Below are 14,636 nucleotides of genomic sequence, written 5' to 3'. Positions count from 1 at the left end.
AAATGTTCCGAATTTATAGAAATTCATTATTATCTTCAATATAAAAAAAAAAACGGCCTAAAAACTCCACATTATGGTCTTAAAATTTGAAGAGGACATACATCATGTTTTTTTTTTCCAAGTCAAAACCAATATGTAAAAGCAGTGACAAAATACTATAGCACACACAGTAATTACTCCTTTCATTCACACCTCACCCTTAAGTAGAAGTCTGAGTCTGGAGTGCAGTGAATTGTGTGTACTACCAGTTTATTAGTCCATCTGTTTTCTCCTGGTGTTTCCATGAGTCATTACCGGTTATAACAAGCTTATCATGTAACTGCAAACCTCAAAATGCGGGACTGTGAGATGTGAGATTCACCTGAGGGGGTTTGACTAAGATGTGCATAAATATAGAGAGATGAATGGAGTGGGAGTGTGGCACTGTTAAAATCTGGATGAGATGGTTTGAAGAACAGATGTGACAGTACATGGCATTTTTTAATTTCTGTTTTCGCTTTGCTAATGCAAATTACAGTCCTCGTCAGTTTTTAATTTCAGAAAATAGTGAAAAACGAATGACATCTCCCAGATCCCAAGTCTTTAAATTGCTAACTAAATTGTTGTCTGAACAACATCCCATTTAAGATGATTAATGATCATCATATCAGTTGCTGATTGATTGTTCTGTTAATTGATTAATCGATGAATTACGTAATCTTTTTCAGCAATGGTTTTGTACATTCAGTACAAAGCAATATACATTCAGTATATATTTTCATTCAGCATCTGTGCTGCTGTACTGTGGCACATCCTCTAAATGCTGTGGTGCTATGCTTAATACTCTTTGTCCTAGTGTTAAAAAATTATATTTTGCTTTACATATTTGTCCTGCTCCTGTCTATATCCTCTTTCTTGTTACTGGTTGCTACTGCAAATGGCACATTTCACCACTAAGATCATTAAAGTTAAATCTTATCTCATCTGACAGTATATCATTACATAATATACACTATCTTTAAAATACAGAAGGTTCGGTTTCAAATAGTGCATATTCCCTGTCACTCAGAAACTTAATGAATAAATGGAGACACGCTTGTCTGGTCTTCGTTTCCTTGCTTAACAGTTCGTGTAAAACCTCTTACAGCCTTGATCTGCTGTTTTTCTTTTCTTTTTGTATGTTTGCAGTGTTGCACCAAACTATCTCAGAAATAAAATCAAACATTTTTATTCAACACTTACATTACTTTTTACCACTTTCTCACTCCAAGACCTAAATCAAGCACTAACCACTCTGTTGCATTACACATCACATACACAAATTCTCTCTAATTGAAACGACTGAGTGTTGATTTGTTTCTGAATTCTGAGGCAATACACTCCCTGGTGGCTCACTCTCATTTAATAAATAATGGACAAAGATACCCGGATGGTCGGTAATTTGTTGTCTATCCTGGGCTTCTTCAGCGTAAATGTGCTTTATATCTATTTGTATTCTCATCTCATTAGTCTGTCTCAGTCTGAGCTGGATCCAGTCTGCTGAGTCTGGAGACTTATTCCTTCATCTACCCCCCTTTTTTGCTCTTTTACTCTTCACCTCCTCTTCACTTTGTGTAATCACTGGGGAACTGCAGTCACTTTGCCTCTAAATGCAGACTAACAAAAGAGCAATGACTCCCTCGCAATCTTGCAGTGTCTAATTTTTGTTTGTTTTTTCTGGGTGCCTCTCTGTCTTTGTCTCTGGCCTTCCCTTCTCCTGCTGTCATTATCACTTGGTTGGTCTTCTCCTTCTTCTCTCTTCTTCCTTCCTGATTCTTTTTATATCTCACAGAGATGCTCCTCAGAGGCATTCGGTGGAGCTGTCTGATCTGAATAAATGTTTGCGATTAGAGCTAGGGCTGTCTTGTGGTTTGGGCTGCCGATGTGGGAGCCAGTGCGCTAGTCATTCTGTTGTGCCGTGGCGTTTAAATGAGTCTTTGTCAAAGCCTCCCTCCCTCCTCCGTCTGTCACTCTCAGTTTGTGGCATCTATTTTTAATGGCATGGGAGATGTGCGGAAAGCCCAAGCGTCTATCTCTATCTAGACAAACAAGATAGTTGCGGATGGTTTTTCCCATCACAGTAATTTTATTTAGATGTAGATTCAATGTGAAAAGATATTATACAGTTTGTCTAATACAGTGTAAATGTTGTCAGATAGAAACTCCAGTTGATTAGAATCTTTAGATTTACAGATCTATTGAATAAAGTTGACTGAAAAATACATGCAAGGGAACAAATCACATTGTTGTTTTCAGTCCCTGAAAAGCTGGGCGGAGAGCTGCAAACAATTAATATTTCACAAAGCAAAGCTCAAACCTTTTAAGAGCTACTTATGCAACAAAGAAAACTGATGTCTGTCTATGAGATGTTCCCTCATACTGTTTTTTTTATCAGATTCTTTGAAGGCTCAATACTTCATAAAAGAGTGCAAACTTCCTCTCATCTTCAAAGATGTACTGCAGGGGCTCCACTTTCCCCAAAGAAGCACCCAGGTTGGGATGTGCTGGCGTTGACCTCTCTAAGGCATCCATCTGGTCATTTCACAGCACACAGCTGAGGGGCTGCTGAAAATATGGCCAGACATTGACCTTCCTTACTTTGATTTGGACGCTTTCACCACCCACAGTGCTTTCTTCAAGCCCAGCCTCACTCACCACCCTCCCACCCGCTGGTACCACCCAGCTCCCTGTAGTCCCAGACTTTGAAGTGGGTGCTTGCCAGCTTGCAGAACATTATCAAATGGAATTATCAAACTCTTTGATCTCGTTTGATTTCCCATCACAAAAGTCATTTGCACAGAGTCATTTGCCACCTCACTTGGAGTTATATAATAGTTTACAGTTGCAGTCACCTCAGTATAGTGTGGTACATACCAGAATCTTTAAATGACTTCTGGACTGGCTGATGATTTTAATACACCAGACACCACTACAATTAAATTTGATTCAGATCCTCAAAACAAGCCGCAAGCAGTCAAGTTGGATTTGTGATTGATGCGGCGTAAGGAGAAGATTAGTATAGATAGAAGATTCTTCAGTCTAGATTTTAGATTCTTACTCAGAACTGAGTTGGCCGAAAAACATAATCTGCAACTAGTCAGTTAATCCTTAAGGTCATTTTTCAAGCGAAATTTCCAAACATTTGAGTGTCAGAGCTTCTCAAATGAGCTGCTTGTTTGTTGTTTTACATTATAGTATTAGCTTTTTCTTTCACCATATTACTCGGTCTCACACATTTGGCTTTGTTGTCCTGCTCCCTCCACTTATGTAGCTTATGTAGTTTATGTAGCTTACATAGCTCAGGTGGTTGCAATATAACTTTGTACTGATGAAATATCGTTGCATGTAGGAATGAGATAGCATAAAGGTATGGATCCATTTCATTTTTTTGTTCTTTAAATTGTGTGAACGGCAATCTGAGCACAGTCCAGACCCCACAGTCAATCCCAATCTTTCTTCCAGAACTTCCCCAGTGATGATACGAGCTCATCAGTCCTGGGTTTGCTCTCCACTCTCCTCTTTTTGTATCCTGCTGTAGCCCCTTGTAATGCAAATGTGAAAGAATAATAATAACAATAAAGGAAGGGCTTATTTCGAAGCAAGTGATATTTTTACTAAAAGACAACCTCTAATATTGTGGGAGAAAGGAAGATCAGACTTCGTTATAAAAAAGACTTCAGCTGAAATTGTTGAGTGTAGTTGCATCAGTGTGCTCGAGCTTGAGTTCAATCTGATCTGAAAGGTCCAGATGATTCTCTTACTTCTATTGTGACGCTCTTAATGAAGACAACAATTGTGATGGCATATCATGTGATGATATTATATTGCAGTTATATGATATGATGTATCATATGGTGTGATACAGTAGGGTTTAAAATAGTTTTGTTCCTCAGGAACTGGTTTGACACGGATGAGACGAGAGACAGTTTTTATGAAAGTTAGAGTTTGATTGTTTTACTGGAAGCAGTGCAGTATTGGGTTCATTGTGTGTATGCAGTGCACATAAAGTGGCTGTGCACGTGTTGACTTGCAGCTTGTGTGTTATCTTACCTTTTAATTGCTGAGAGACAAAGAAAATGCCATATTAGCCCTTCAGAGCTGATGTACTGTGGCAGACCCACCAGCTCGCCAAAGAGAAAAGAGCCCTGTGTGTGTGTGTGTGTGTGTGTGTGTGTGTGTGTGTGTGTGTGTGTGTGTGTGTGTGTGTGTGTGTGTGTGTGTGTGTGTGTGTGTGTGTGTGTGTGTGTGTGTGTGTGTGTGTGTGTTTCCTGGTGAATATAAATTGTCTGAATCATGTTAGCCTCTGGAGCTGGCCTTAGACAAGTGTTCATATTCTTAAACTTTTTCTGTCGGGGACCCAAACTGTGCAGTGTATCCTGAAGTTCAGGCCTCTGAATTCTCGGCTCATTAAAACACACTAGTACTTTCCCACCAACCCACCAGAACGTCACCTGAGACACCTAACCTTTGTGTGTGTGTAAATGCACTGTGTCCTGTAGCTTCACCCTGAATGTCAGAAATAAATGTGTGCGTGTGTGTGAGAAAGCAAGAGAGAAAGACGAGAAGAGACTATGGGAAAAGGTGGAAATGTACAGGAACTAGAAAAGTTATTAGTCATTCATTGCATGTGGCTTCTGTCAATGTTTAGAGAATCTTGTGACCAAAACTTCGTCATTAACAGCTGGCTGATAATGGCTTTGGCTATAAACTGCCAATACTGATCAATTTACATAATCATATTAATGATTTGATCCATTACTATTTATTGCTGTTTTTAATTTCTCCCACAGTACTGGCAGGAACTCTGTCTTTTCTTCCTCGAAACCTGATTCAGTCATGTAATCATGTGATTGTCTCCCCCAGAATTGCATACTAAAAAATGATGAAGCAATTAAGCCAGAGCAAGAGTGTATGAGACTGAGACTGTGAGAGATAAAGGAAGAGAGAGAGAGAGAGAGTTTGAATCTAACCACCTGCTAGTTACGTGTTTTCTTTTGTTTTCCTTTTTTTTTTTTAAAGTTTGTTCTAAAAACGCGAATGTTAAACCAAACACTGCCAATCCATTCATCTGTTCTCACCGCTGACACCTGGAGAAGTGCAGTCATGTGTGCTCAGGTATCTTCTGTTACTTATTAAACAAGTTGGTGTGAACCCATTTTTCGCCCTGTCATTTGGTCAGTTAGTTTTAACCAGGAAGGAGGAAACTTATCTGTATGAAGGTGACGCTGAGAATGTGCAAGTGCAATATTATCTCCAAATCTAGGAGGGTTAATACTTAATGAAGTGACTTGTAGAGACTTGTAGAGACTTTTTGTGTGTGTGTGTGTGTGTGTGTGTGTGTGTGTGTGTGTGTGTGTGTGTGTGTGTGTGTGTGTGTGTGTGTGTGTGTGTGTGTGTTTGTGTGAGAGAATGTGTGAGTGTGAGTCTTTGTCTATTCAAGCATGTGTTTGAGTTCATGCTTTTCTCTAAGTGTGTGTTTGTCTTCCCTCTCTGCGTCTGCTGCAGCCCATTACTTATGTTTATCACATTCAAAATGTAAATTGATTTTTCTCACTTTACACACAATACCTGCAGGTAGGATCAATGTCAAGATGTATAAAACAAATAAAAAAATGTCTTGTGTGCATGTCAGTGCTTTAGTATATTTTGTTTATTAAGGTTACTTGTATAGGGACGAGTATGTAGCATGCAACTTACCACATGATTTATGAAGTTAGTTTATAATACCTGTCTGTAGATGGGCCTGTGTGTGTGTGTGTGTGTGTGTGTGTGTGTGTGTGTGTGTGTGTGTGTGTGTGTGTCTCAACAGCCCGTTTCGCTGACTTAATTTCCCCTGACAGGATGTATTTTGTGATAGAGAGAGATGAGCGCCCTCCAACCCACAGCCAGTGACACATGACTGACTGACTGACAGGTGAACAGAAGAAAATTAACTCTCTCGCTCTCTCTCTCTCGCTCTCTCTCTCTCTCTCCGTCAGTCCCAGGAGGAGCTCTGACCTATGGAGAACTATGACATAAAATGCACTCCTGCCAGTTTGTATTTTTTGACTGCATTAAAGAACCGAAAACTAAAATTTTAAGACTTAGTCTCATCAGTCCCCCCACTTGGCAGGAGGACCAGCACCAACTCAGTCTCCTAAGCAGGCATAATATATTGAGATGCTTGTCTAGATAATAAGCATAGGCTTAGAGCTGCTACAAGTTCTTCATTTCTTTCTTTTACTACTAATGCAAGTCACCTATTTTCTTACAGCAGACATTTTGGCGTGTCAAACACAGGTCTAACTAACAACTATAAAGACTGCATTCCAGCCAGGTGTGCCAGTCCCAGGGCCCTTGTATTGAAAGGTTCACTGCCCGCCTAAATGGCACAGAGCCATCAATAACATTAGATACGATTGTGCTTTTTCTACTATGACAGGTCAAGATGTGTGCTATGGGAAAGGTGAAACAAATGATTAGAAAAAGTTAAAGGACACTAGTAACTTTAAAAAATAAAATCGAAATTGATTCTCTTTTTAAAAGAATTCAAAGTGCAGGTCATACATACATTCAAGTTGTTATCTTCTAAAGAATCATTGTATCAGATCTGTAGTATTGATAATTGATCAAAACTTCTAAATCCTGACCCTGGTAATAATGATGTGTACTGTTAACATCAATGCAGGATGGGCCTGAGGCTGGCTCATGAATGGGCAGCGATGCTTTAACACTAGAATTCTTGCCAGGTGATATAAATCTTGTTCTGCACACTTTATCACTCGTCATTTCCAAAGCGCAGAGAGAGATTCAATAAGTTGAAAAAAATGCATTCATACACTATTTTTTGACTAACTAAATCCATCAGGGAATCTGGTGCTGCTGTTTGCTGTGTGTTGTCTTTCAGTTTTGCTTTTCCTGGCTGAAAAACATGTTTCTCCTGGTGAGATCATGAAGATTTCTCAGTGATATGAGGATATGTTTTTTGGCAGCAGCAAGAGAAACTAGATGAAGGTGTCATTGTGCTGTATTCTTGACTTTCTTTTTTTAGAGACAGATTTGTGGGAATGAATGGTTAGGTAAATCCGACTGGCTTCTGGCTAGTTGAAGTCCTCAACAGTTAGCTATAGGTAAAAGAACTTAATTAAGATGAAACGGTCAACCTCAATTTCTCTGTCTCGCTTTTTTGTTGTTACAGGCCTGGGCTCAGGTGGAGAGCACAGGCCTCCATCCATCACTCAGTTCAGAGCTGTCTGCTGATACTGTTTACACCTTAAATGAGGTCAAGACTGCGGTGACTAAACAATCAGGTTTCTTTGACAAGGGTATTTTAGTTTGGTGGCAGCAGGACCAAAGCTGTGCCCAGAAAAGTAAAAAAAAAAAAAAAAAAAAAGGAACAGATGAAAAATTACAGCTATTGCCAAACTTTTGTAAGCCCCTTAACTTCCACATGGCAGTATTTCTTAAAGCTGTTAATTTATGGAATAAAAAGGTGCAACTAAATATTTTGTCACACTTGCATAGTGTTTGTTTCAGACTGTGTAAACCCTCTGCAAATTATGTAGCTTTATCTCTGTGTCCTTTCTTATATTTTTAATTGTGAATCAACTGACTGTGAATCATACACATTGTACAAAAATAGCCCATCAAATCTCACATTTGCACATATTTACACATCCATTGCTACACATGACCTCATAATTTATTTCACCAGCTCATAGTTGAATTGTTAATTAGTGTCAGTTTTAAGTGGAGCATATATACAGTGCAAAAGTCCACTGCAAAACTGCACTGAATTCTCAGCAGCATTAGACCTTTGAATGGCGGAAATACCAACACAAATATACCAGTAATATGTTGAGGTGGGAGGTAATTTTTTTTCTCTAAATTCTCTTTATAGCAAACCTTGCAAGTCTGATAAAGTCAGATCATTCCTGACAAGATAACTTGATAGATGACAAAACTTTTATATATGTCACATACCAATCTCCTATTTTGTGCTGCATACGTTGCATCATCTACATCACCTACATAATCCCCTGTATTGTGCTGCAAAGCGTCTCATTTTAGAATAACTATGTGAAAAATGCCTGATCAGGCTATGTGATCCTGCATAATGTTTAGAGATGCTGCTGGTATAGTGTTTTTTTTTAAGCTCTGAGCAGAATGCAGGGATGCTGAGCAGCTCAACTTTCTTTGTGATGAATAAGAGCAGCTGCTGCTGTGGTGTGCATATGTGTGTTTGTGGGTGTATCTGGTGTTGTTCCAGGTATCTGGTATAAAGTAAATAATGGTGGTCTTTTGGTTTGACAGCTGAATGTTGTACATACAGTACAACATCTGTCTACCGCACACACACACCAGTAGGAATTCTAGACTGGAAACACTCATCGGATCAACTGAATCGGCAACAGTGCACTGAGTGTAGCCTTATTAGCCTAAATGAAATACAAATAAACATGAAAGGTGGGTATTTGCAGCATATTAAATAATTTTTCACCTAATTATTTTATACTCAGATGATAACAACAGACTCAGAGCCAACCAGCTTGCACCTCCCCATTTTCATATGATTTCCAAAAATGGAGGTAACAACTGGTGATCCCAGCACGGTAAATAATTGATGTAGAACTTTTCTCCTTATGAAAGTTACACCGCTGATTGATTGACAAGAGCAAATCGACCCACCAGTCAACTGGGAGACTATAGCCCTATGGGTATGCACAACTGTGCGTGGGTGTGTGGGTGTGTGTGTGTGTGTGTGTGTGTGTGTGTGTGTGTGTGTGTGTGTGTGTGTGTGTGTGTGTGTGTGTGTGTGTGTGTGTGTGTGTGTGTGTGTGTAGAAACTGGCATCACTACTGGCTGCCATGGCAAGCCGTGCTTGACAGCGAGGAAATGTAGGGTTTATAAGCTGTTGTATTATTTCCAGCATTTCAAATTTAAAACTACTTTTCTACAACAATACTTAACTATTGAAGAATAACCACAGGTTAAAAATGCTACATCAGCAGTTTCAGGCTTGTCTAAAAAATGTTAAGGATAATAGATTTCCCTCTGATGGAGACAAATGGCTACCTCAGCCATGTTTGTTAAGTTGCCTCGAAGAAATTGTTTGAATAAAAAATGTAATGGTGCTTAAATATTGGCTAAAACTTCAAAATGAATACACGAAAGGCAACTCAGCCATTGAATAACATTAAATTATCTCAAATGAGATGATTATAGTTAGGTTTAAGCAAAAACAACAGGTTCTTTGAGGCTAGGTTTTGGTCATGGGTTGTGAAGATAAAAACAGAAGCATTACTCACACTAGGAAACTTCCATGCATAAATGGGAACTGAGTGTGGATTTGTAGTTGTGTTTGCTTATCCATCCCCACACTATTTCAGTGTCAGACCACTGCTTGTCTCCATGACCCAGTCCTGAGGGACTCCTGGTAGTTTTTGCAGTGAAGACATGTAGAGCACTTCCTGAAAATCTCTGAGACCAGGATACACAGACATTACTCAACTCTTTATGAACCACAGGTTAGAGCTGTACAACGCCTCAGTATGTTGTAGAGCAACAATACTGTGCCTTTGAGCCCGTGGCTCTGCTAATATTATAGGCTGCAGTCAGTTATCTTAGATTATCATTAACACTTGAAGCAAGGGGGAAACAGCTAGCCTGGCTCTGTCCAAAGGTAACAATTTAATCTTGTTTTATCTTTTTTGTTTGATCCATACAAAAACCAAAGCTTAAGGAAGTTGCTGTGTCTGGCCAAGAAATAGTCTGCATATAACACACATGATAAAAGTGCAGATATACACTTTTTATACATAGTTTTATGAATAAATTAATCACAAGAGGTAGAACATGTCAATCAGTGAGCGCTAGAGGGGTAACTAAGCTAAACTAACCAGCTCCCGGCTGTAGCTTCATACAGTATTTAACACAGACACAACACTTCTATCAGTCTTCTCATCTAACTCGTGGCAAGACAGTAAATAAGTCATATTTTCCCAAAATGACAAACTATTCTTTTACCATTGCTTTCCTCTAAATCATTAAGAGGTCACTAAGTACTATCTATCCTTTTTTTTTTTTTTTTCCCTGCAGCATAACAAGAAATGTGGACATATCGAAGTAGGTGTCACAACAGAATCTGCACACAAAGACTAACAAGAATCAGTATTTGGCCAATGTGTTGTTTATCGTAGTGGTGAAAGAAGAGGCTGTGCAAAGGAGGATTCCTCCCGACTTCCTTCTCCCATGGTTATGTGTGTGATTCTGAGTGTGTATATGTAGTGGAGAGAGTAGGATGTTAGTAAGGGGGAATATTGGGGCGAACAAAATATAAATGAATAAAGAAAAAAAAAAGCACTGGTCATTATTGCAATATTGTTGTACCCAGACCCTGATGATAGTAATAGAGTGATATATATAACAGAGATAACTATAATACGTAGTGATAATGTTGATGAACAACAACATCAGTGTAAGTAAAAATAATTTAAAAAAACACACCTACAGTATATACATCCATACACTTGTCCCTGTGCGGGATCTATTTCTATCCTCCTGTCATTACTCCACTCTGATCAGCTCTTTCCCTGTCGGCTCAAAGCCTTTGACGGGTCCTGTCTGTGTCTTCTTTTTCCCTCCGCTTTGTTTTCTAGTTTTTTGTCTATTTTACCGACCTGCTGCCAACCCTCTGTTCATTTTTAATCTGTCCTCCCACTGAGCCCTGCACTTTGTCATCTTTCTCGTCATCTCTGTCTCTTTGCTCTCCACTTTTGTTTCCTCTGCCGTTCCAACCCCCACTGTATCATCTGACCTTCATTTTAGTCTCAAGTCATCTTTGTTCCCTTTTTCCAGCTGAACCTTTTCTCTTTACCATTCTCTCTGCCTTTAAATATCCCCTCCACTTTTTATCTTTTCCCTTTCCTCTCTCCTTTTTTGTCTCTCTATAGTACTCCCTCCTTTCCTCCTTTCTAGCTCAGTATGTTCTTTAGGATGCAGCCTTTTTCATTTACTGCAATATGTCACCTGCCTAACGCAATGTTTTTTGGACAAAAATTCTGAATAGCATTTCACGTCTGTTGCTTTGCCGCCCTTTTCTGTCCAGCAGATAGAGTCCAGATGCCCTGTTTCAGTGCTTGGTATTCACCAGTCCACATGGAATATGCACACTTAACCACCATCGAGGTTTTGACTGCATGCAGCACATAAAACAGTTAATTTCCGCTGCACATTTACTCCATGCTTAAGAGGACATGTGGGTATTTGACATGTAGAGATGGCAAATTGTTCAGATGTTCTGTGATCCATCTGTCCAGCAGTGTGTATTATGTCATGTAAAGTTAAAAGTTTTCTTCTCTAATGGCCATTTATTGGAAGGATGTGAGCCCAACAAGCTGATGTGAAAATGGACCTAAATCGAGTGAAGCAGGATAAAATTTGGGAAAGGGGTTTTGTAGAGTGTAAAAATGTGCAACAATATTTCTTTCAAGACTATCAAAACCCAGAGTATAAGGTGATCTTAGGTCATACTTGGCAAAAATGATTAAAATTTCCTCTCTTTCTATGTCTCTCTTCAGGTCTTCTTTGACGTGCCCTCATTGCCTTAAGCAGAGCAACACCTTCGACCCGTTTTTATGTATCTCCCTGCCAATCCCCCTACGACAAACCAGGTGATGTATCACACATACGACAAGTGGTAGAGTTCAAAGCATATTTATTAAAGCAGCTAACTTAAACTTTTGTTGCCATTGACTAAACTTGGTTTTTAGTGACTTTTTTTTAGTGATTTAAAAAAAAAAAAAAAAAAAATTTTATGTTTTTTCTTTTGTCTCACTATGGTCTGAATATATTTGTTGAGAATATTGTACCATACTCTGGTTTATAGGGTACATCTCTTGTAGGCCCTAGTGCATACCCAAAACTGTCTATTCAAGCAAAAGCTGCTGGCAAGTTTACACTCTGGATGTATGAGGCTGCCGTCTAATATCAGTGACATAGATACGATCATCTAGACTACCCAAATGTAGCAGAAGGATGTGCCTCAAGGAATAAGTAGAAAAAGCCGTCGATCATAGCAGATGCACACTGCAAATTTGATAAATATGACTGCGTACACACACAGAAACATACTATACATGTGCACTCCAACAGCTGTTGGCCATGGTCATATCAAAGTGATAGATGATGGTCATCAAAAGTCCCTGACCAAACACTTTCTGCGTTTTCTTTTTTAACGGCACCAGAAGCTGCTTGTCAGCAAGGTTCCGCTGTGAGACAGTTCGACTTTGACATATGAAGAGAGAGACAGGGAGAGAGCCAGAGATGGAATCAGGACACACAGTAGAGACGCAAATAGAGAGAAAAAGGTCCATATGCAATGATAGCTATAAGACTCAGGTGTAGTTTAATTTAGGCATCAGCAATCAGTTACCGATTCTAATTAAAGGCCCTACACACCCATGGTACACCCACACAGGTATAAGGTACCACACAGGTATTTATCTATTTTGCCATTTGAGACCTCTTCTGAGGACCTCGTGGGTGTGCACAGGCTGTGTTTGACTTCTTCGTAAAACTCCTGTTAGCTTTGTTTCACCTGCTTGGGTTAGGGAGAATTTACACCTTTATCTTTCTTATTGTTAGCTGGTTTCCTGTGTGTACGGGCCCTCTTAAAATCATTTGAACACGGGGCATAGTGACCAAGACATACTGGGCAACAACAACATTATAGATTTTGTCCTGTGCTATTCCCTTTCTCTAACTGCCCATGTGTCCAGTCACACCATAAAACATCTAAAAAGGGGGAAAAAACGACCAAAAAAACCAAACAAATATCCGTCGAATTCCAGTCACTTCCAGTCCCATGATTTGTGTACATTCAGAGCTCAATGAATCCTCCTATCTTCAAACACGCAGACGCCTCTGCTCCTTTTCCTCTCTGCATGGCTTCCACAGTGCTAACCCCAAACTCAGTTTTGCAGCGTGAGTTCTCTGACAGTGTGTGGTCTGTCCCTGCAGTTGCCTGAGCCCAGCATAGAAGGAAATTCATTCATGTTCAGTGTGGGCTCACTGTCGGCCGCAGACTGACCAGACACACATGCACGCACACACAGCGGCCTCCTTGCCCCGTCCTGTTGCAGCAGTATCCCAGCAGAATGCCTGATAAGTCTGAGGCCCCTAGAGACACAGCGGGGTCTGGCTGCCAGCAGGGCATCAAGGCCTGAGTGCTGCAGATAATGCCAGTATATGGCAGAGAGAGGAAAGGAGGATTGCAGTATCTGAGTGTTTGCCACTGACCATCTAACTTTGTACATGTCAGTCTTACCAAAGTTCTTACTTCTAGAACAAGTAACAATTAGTACTAAAGATGCCAAGTTGGTTACTAGAACTATAGTAAATTAATTGCATGAAACCAAGTCAATACACTGACCACAGAAGGGGCTTCAAGGGTTCAGAGCAGCAGACTATAGGATTAATATCCTATATTAACACAAAGTGAACCTGAGGCCTACAGCACCCATTTTTGATGCAAGGAAAAAAAAATCGTTATTATTGCTTATTGTTTATCACGGGAATGGGATTTTCTGAAAATGCCACTTATGAATGCAAATTTGTTCACCAACCAGTTGTTGCCGGAGTTTTCAACCGGCACCTGAACACACCTTAACAGCAGGCCTTTCAAATCAGCTTACATTACCACACAATGATAACAATCATTTTTAAACACTACACATGTTCACTCTAAAGGGATTAACTGTTTCAAGCAAGTTTAAATTATCTACTACTACGTGCTGGTTCATGTTTATGGCATGAGCTGGAACAAATGGATTCCTGTAAAAGTAGGAAAACATTGCAACAAAAAATAGCATTGTTAAAATGGCTGCAGAGATGTGAAGTTTACATGATCTTTGGTAAATGCATGAGAACATGCAGAAAGGCTTTTATGGTTGTTATATCTGTAAACATGGTCCCGACTCTTAACACGTTTATTCCAAGTCCATTTTTAATTTTTTAGAGCTGAAGAATTCTGTGCACTCGTGGCGCTCTCATAAACAGCAAGCTCTCATGTACGAGAGCTTGCTGTTTAATAGAGACTATCAGGCTCTAAACCAGAAGGGGGCTGAGAGGCTGCGAAAAACCTGCCTTGTAAGATGACATCTCTATCTCCTGTTCCTCTCCAGTGTCCTCCCACACCTCTCATCGCGTTTCATTTCACATCTCGGTGGCTCATCTTGGAGCATCTAACAATGTAAACAAAACAGATACTCAGATCCTACGCCACCTGCCCTGTCAACCTCCCCACTGCTTACACATTACTCACCTAAATAATGCATGATGGGAAACAGGAAGCGGAGGTGCCAGCAATTACACCGTCTTCATCCCAAATGAGAAGGCATGACCTTACTCTGTCTCCCCGCTCTGTCTTTTCCTCCATACTGATTCACTCATCTTCTTATCAAACTCCGTCCTTAGTTACTGACCCCATCCTCTATTTATTTTATCTTCCGACATTTTCCCTCCATCATTTTACCTCCTACTTCATTTTCACCCTTGCATCCCTTACAGGAGGTGTTCACATTACTGTAGATCAGACATGTCCCAGCACATAGCAGCTTCCTGCGGGACCATCGCCTATG

General features: G+C 39.9%; 1 protein-coding gene across 2 annotated transcripts in view; it reads left to right on the top strand.

Moving 5' to 3' along the window:
* usp43a (ubiquitin specific peptidase 43a) overlaps positions 1–14,636 on the top strand; it is a 111,730-nt gene that overhangs the window by 42,484 nt on the left and 54,610 nt on the right. For both annotated transcript variants that reach the window (XM_040146555.1, XM_040146554.1), the window contains one exon: positions 11,577–11,669. In XM_040146555.1, the coding sequence (XP_040002489.1) occupies positions 11,577–11,669 (93 nt within the window). The remainder of the gene's footprint in view (positions 1–11,576; positions 11,670–14,636) is intronic.

Source organism: Xiphias gladius, chromosome 15 (genome assembly GCF_016859285.1).
Source record: "Xiphias gladius isolate SHS-SW01 ecotype Sanya breed wild chromosome 15, ASM1685928v1, whole genome shotgun sequence".
Taxonomy (NCBI): domain Eukaryota; kingdom Metazoa; phylum Chordata; class Actinopteri; order Istiophoriformes; family Xiphiidae; genus Xiphias; species Xiphias gladius.
This window is presented reverse-complemented; position numbering and strand designations above follow the sequence as displayed.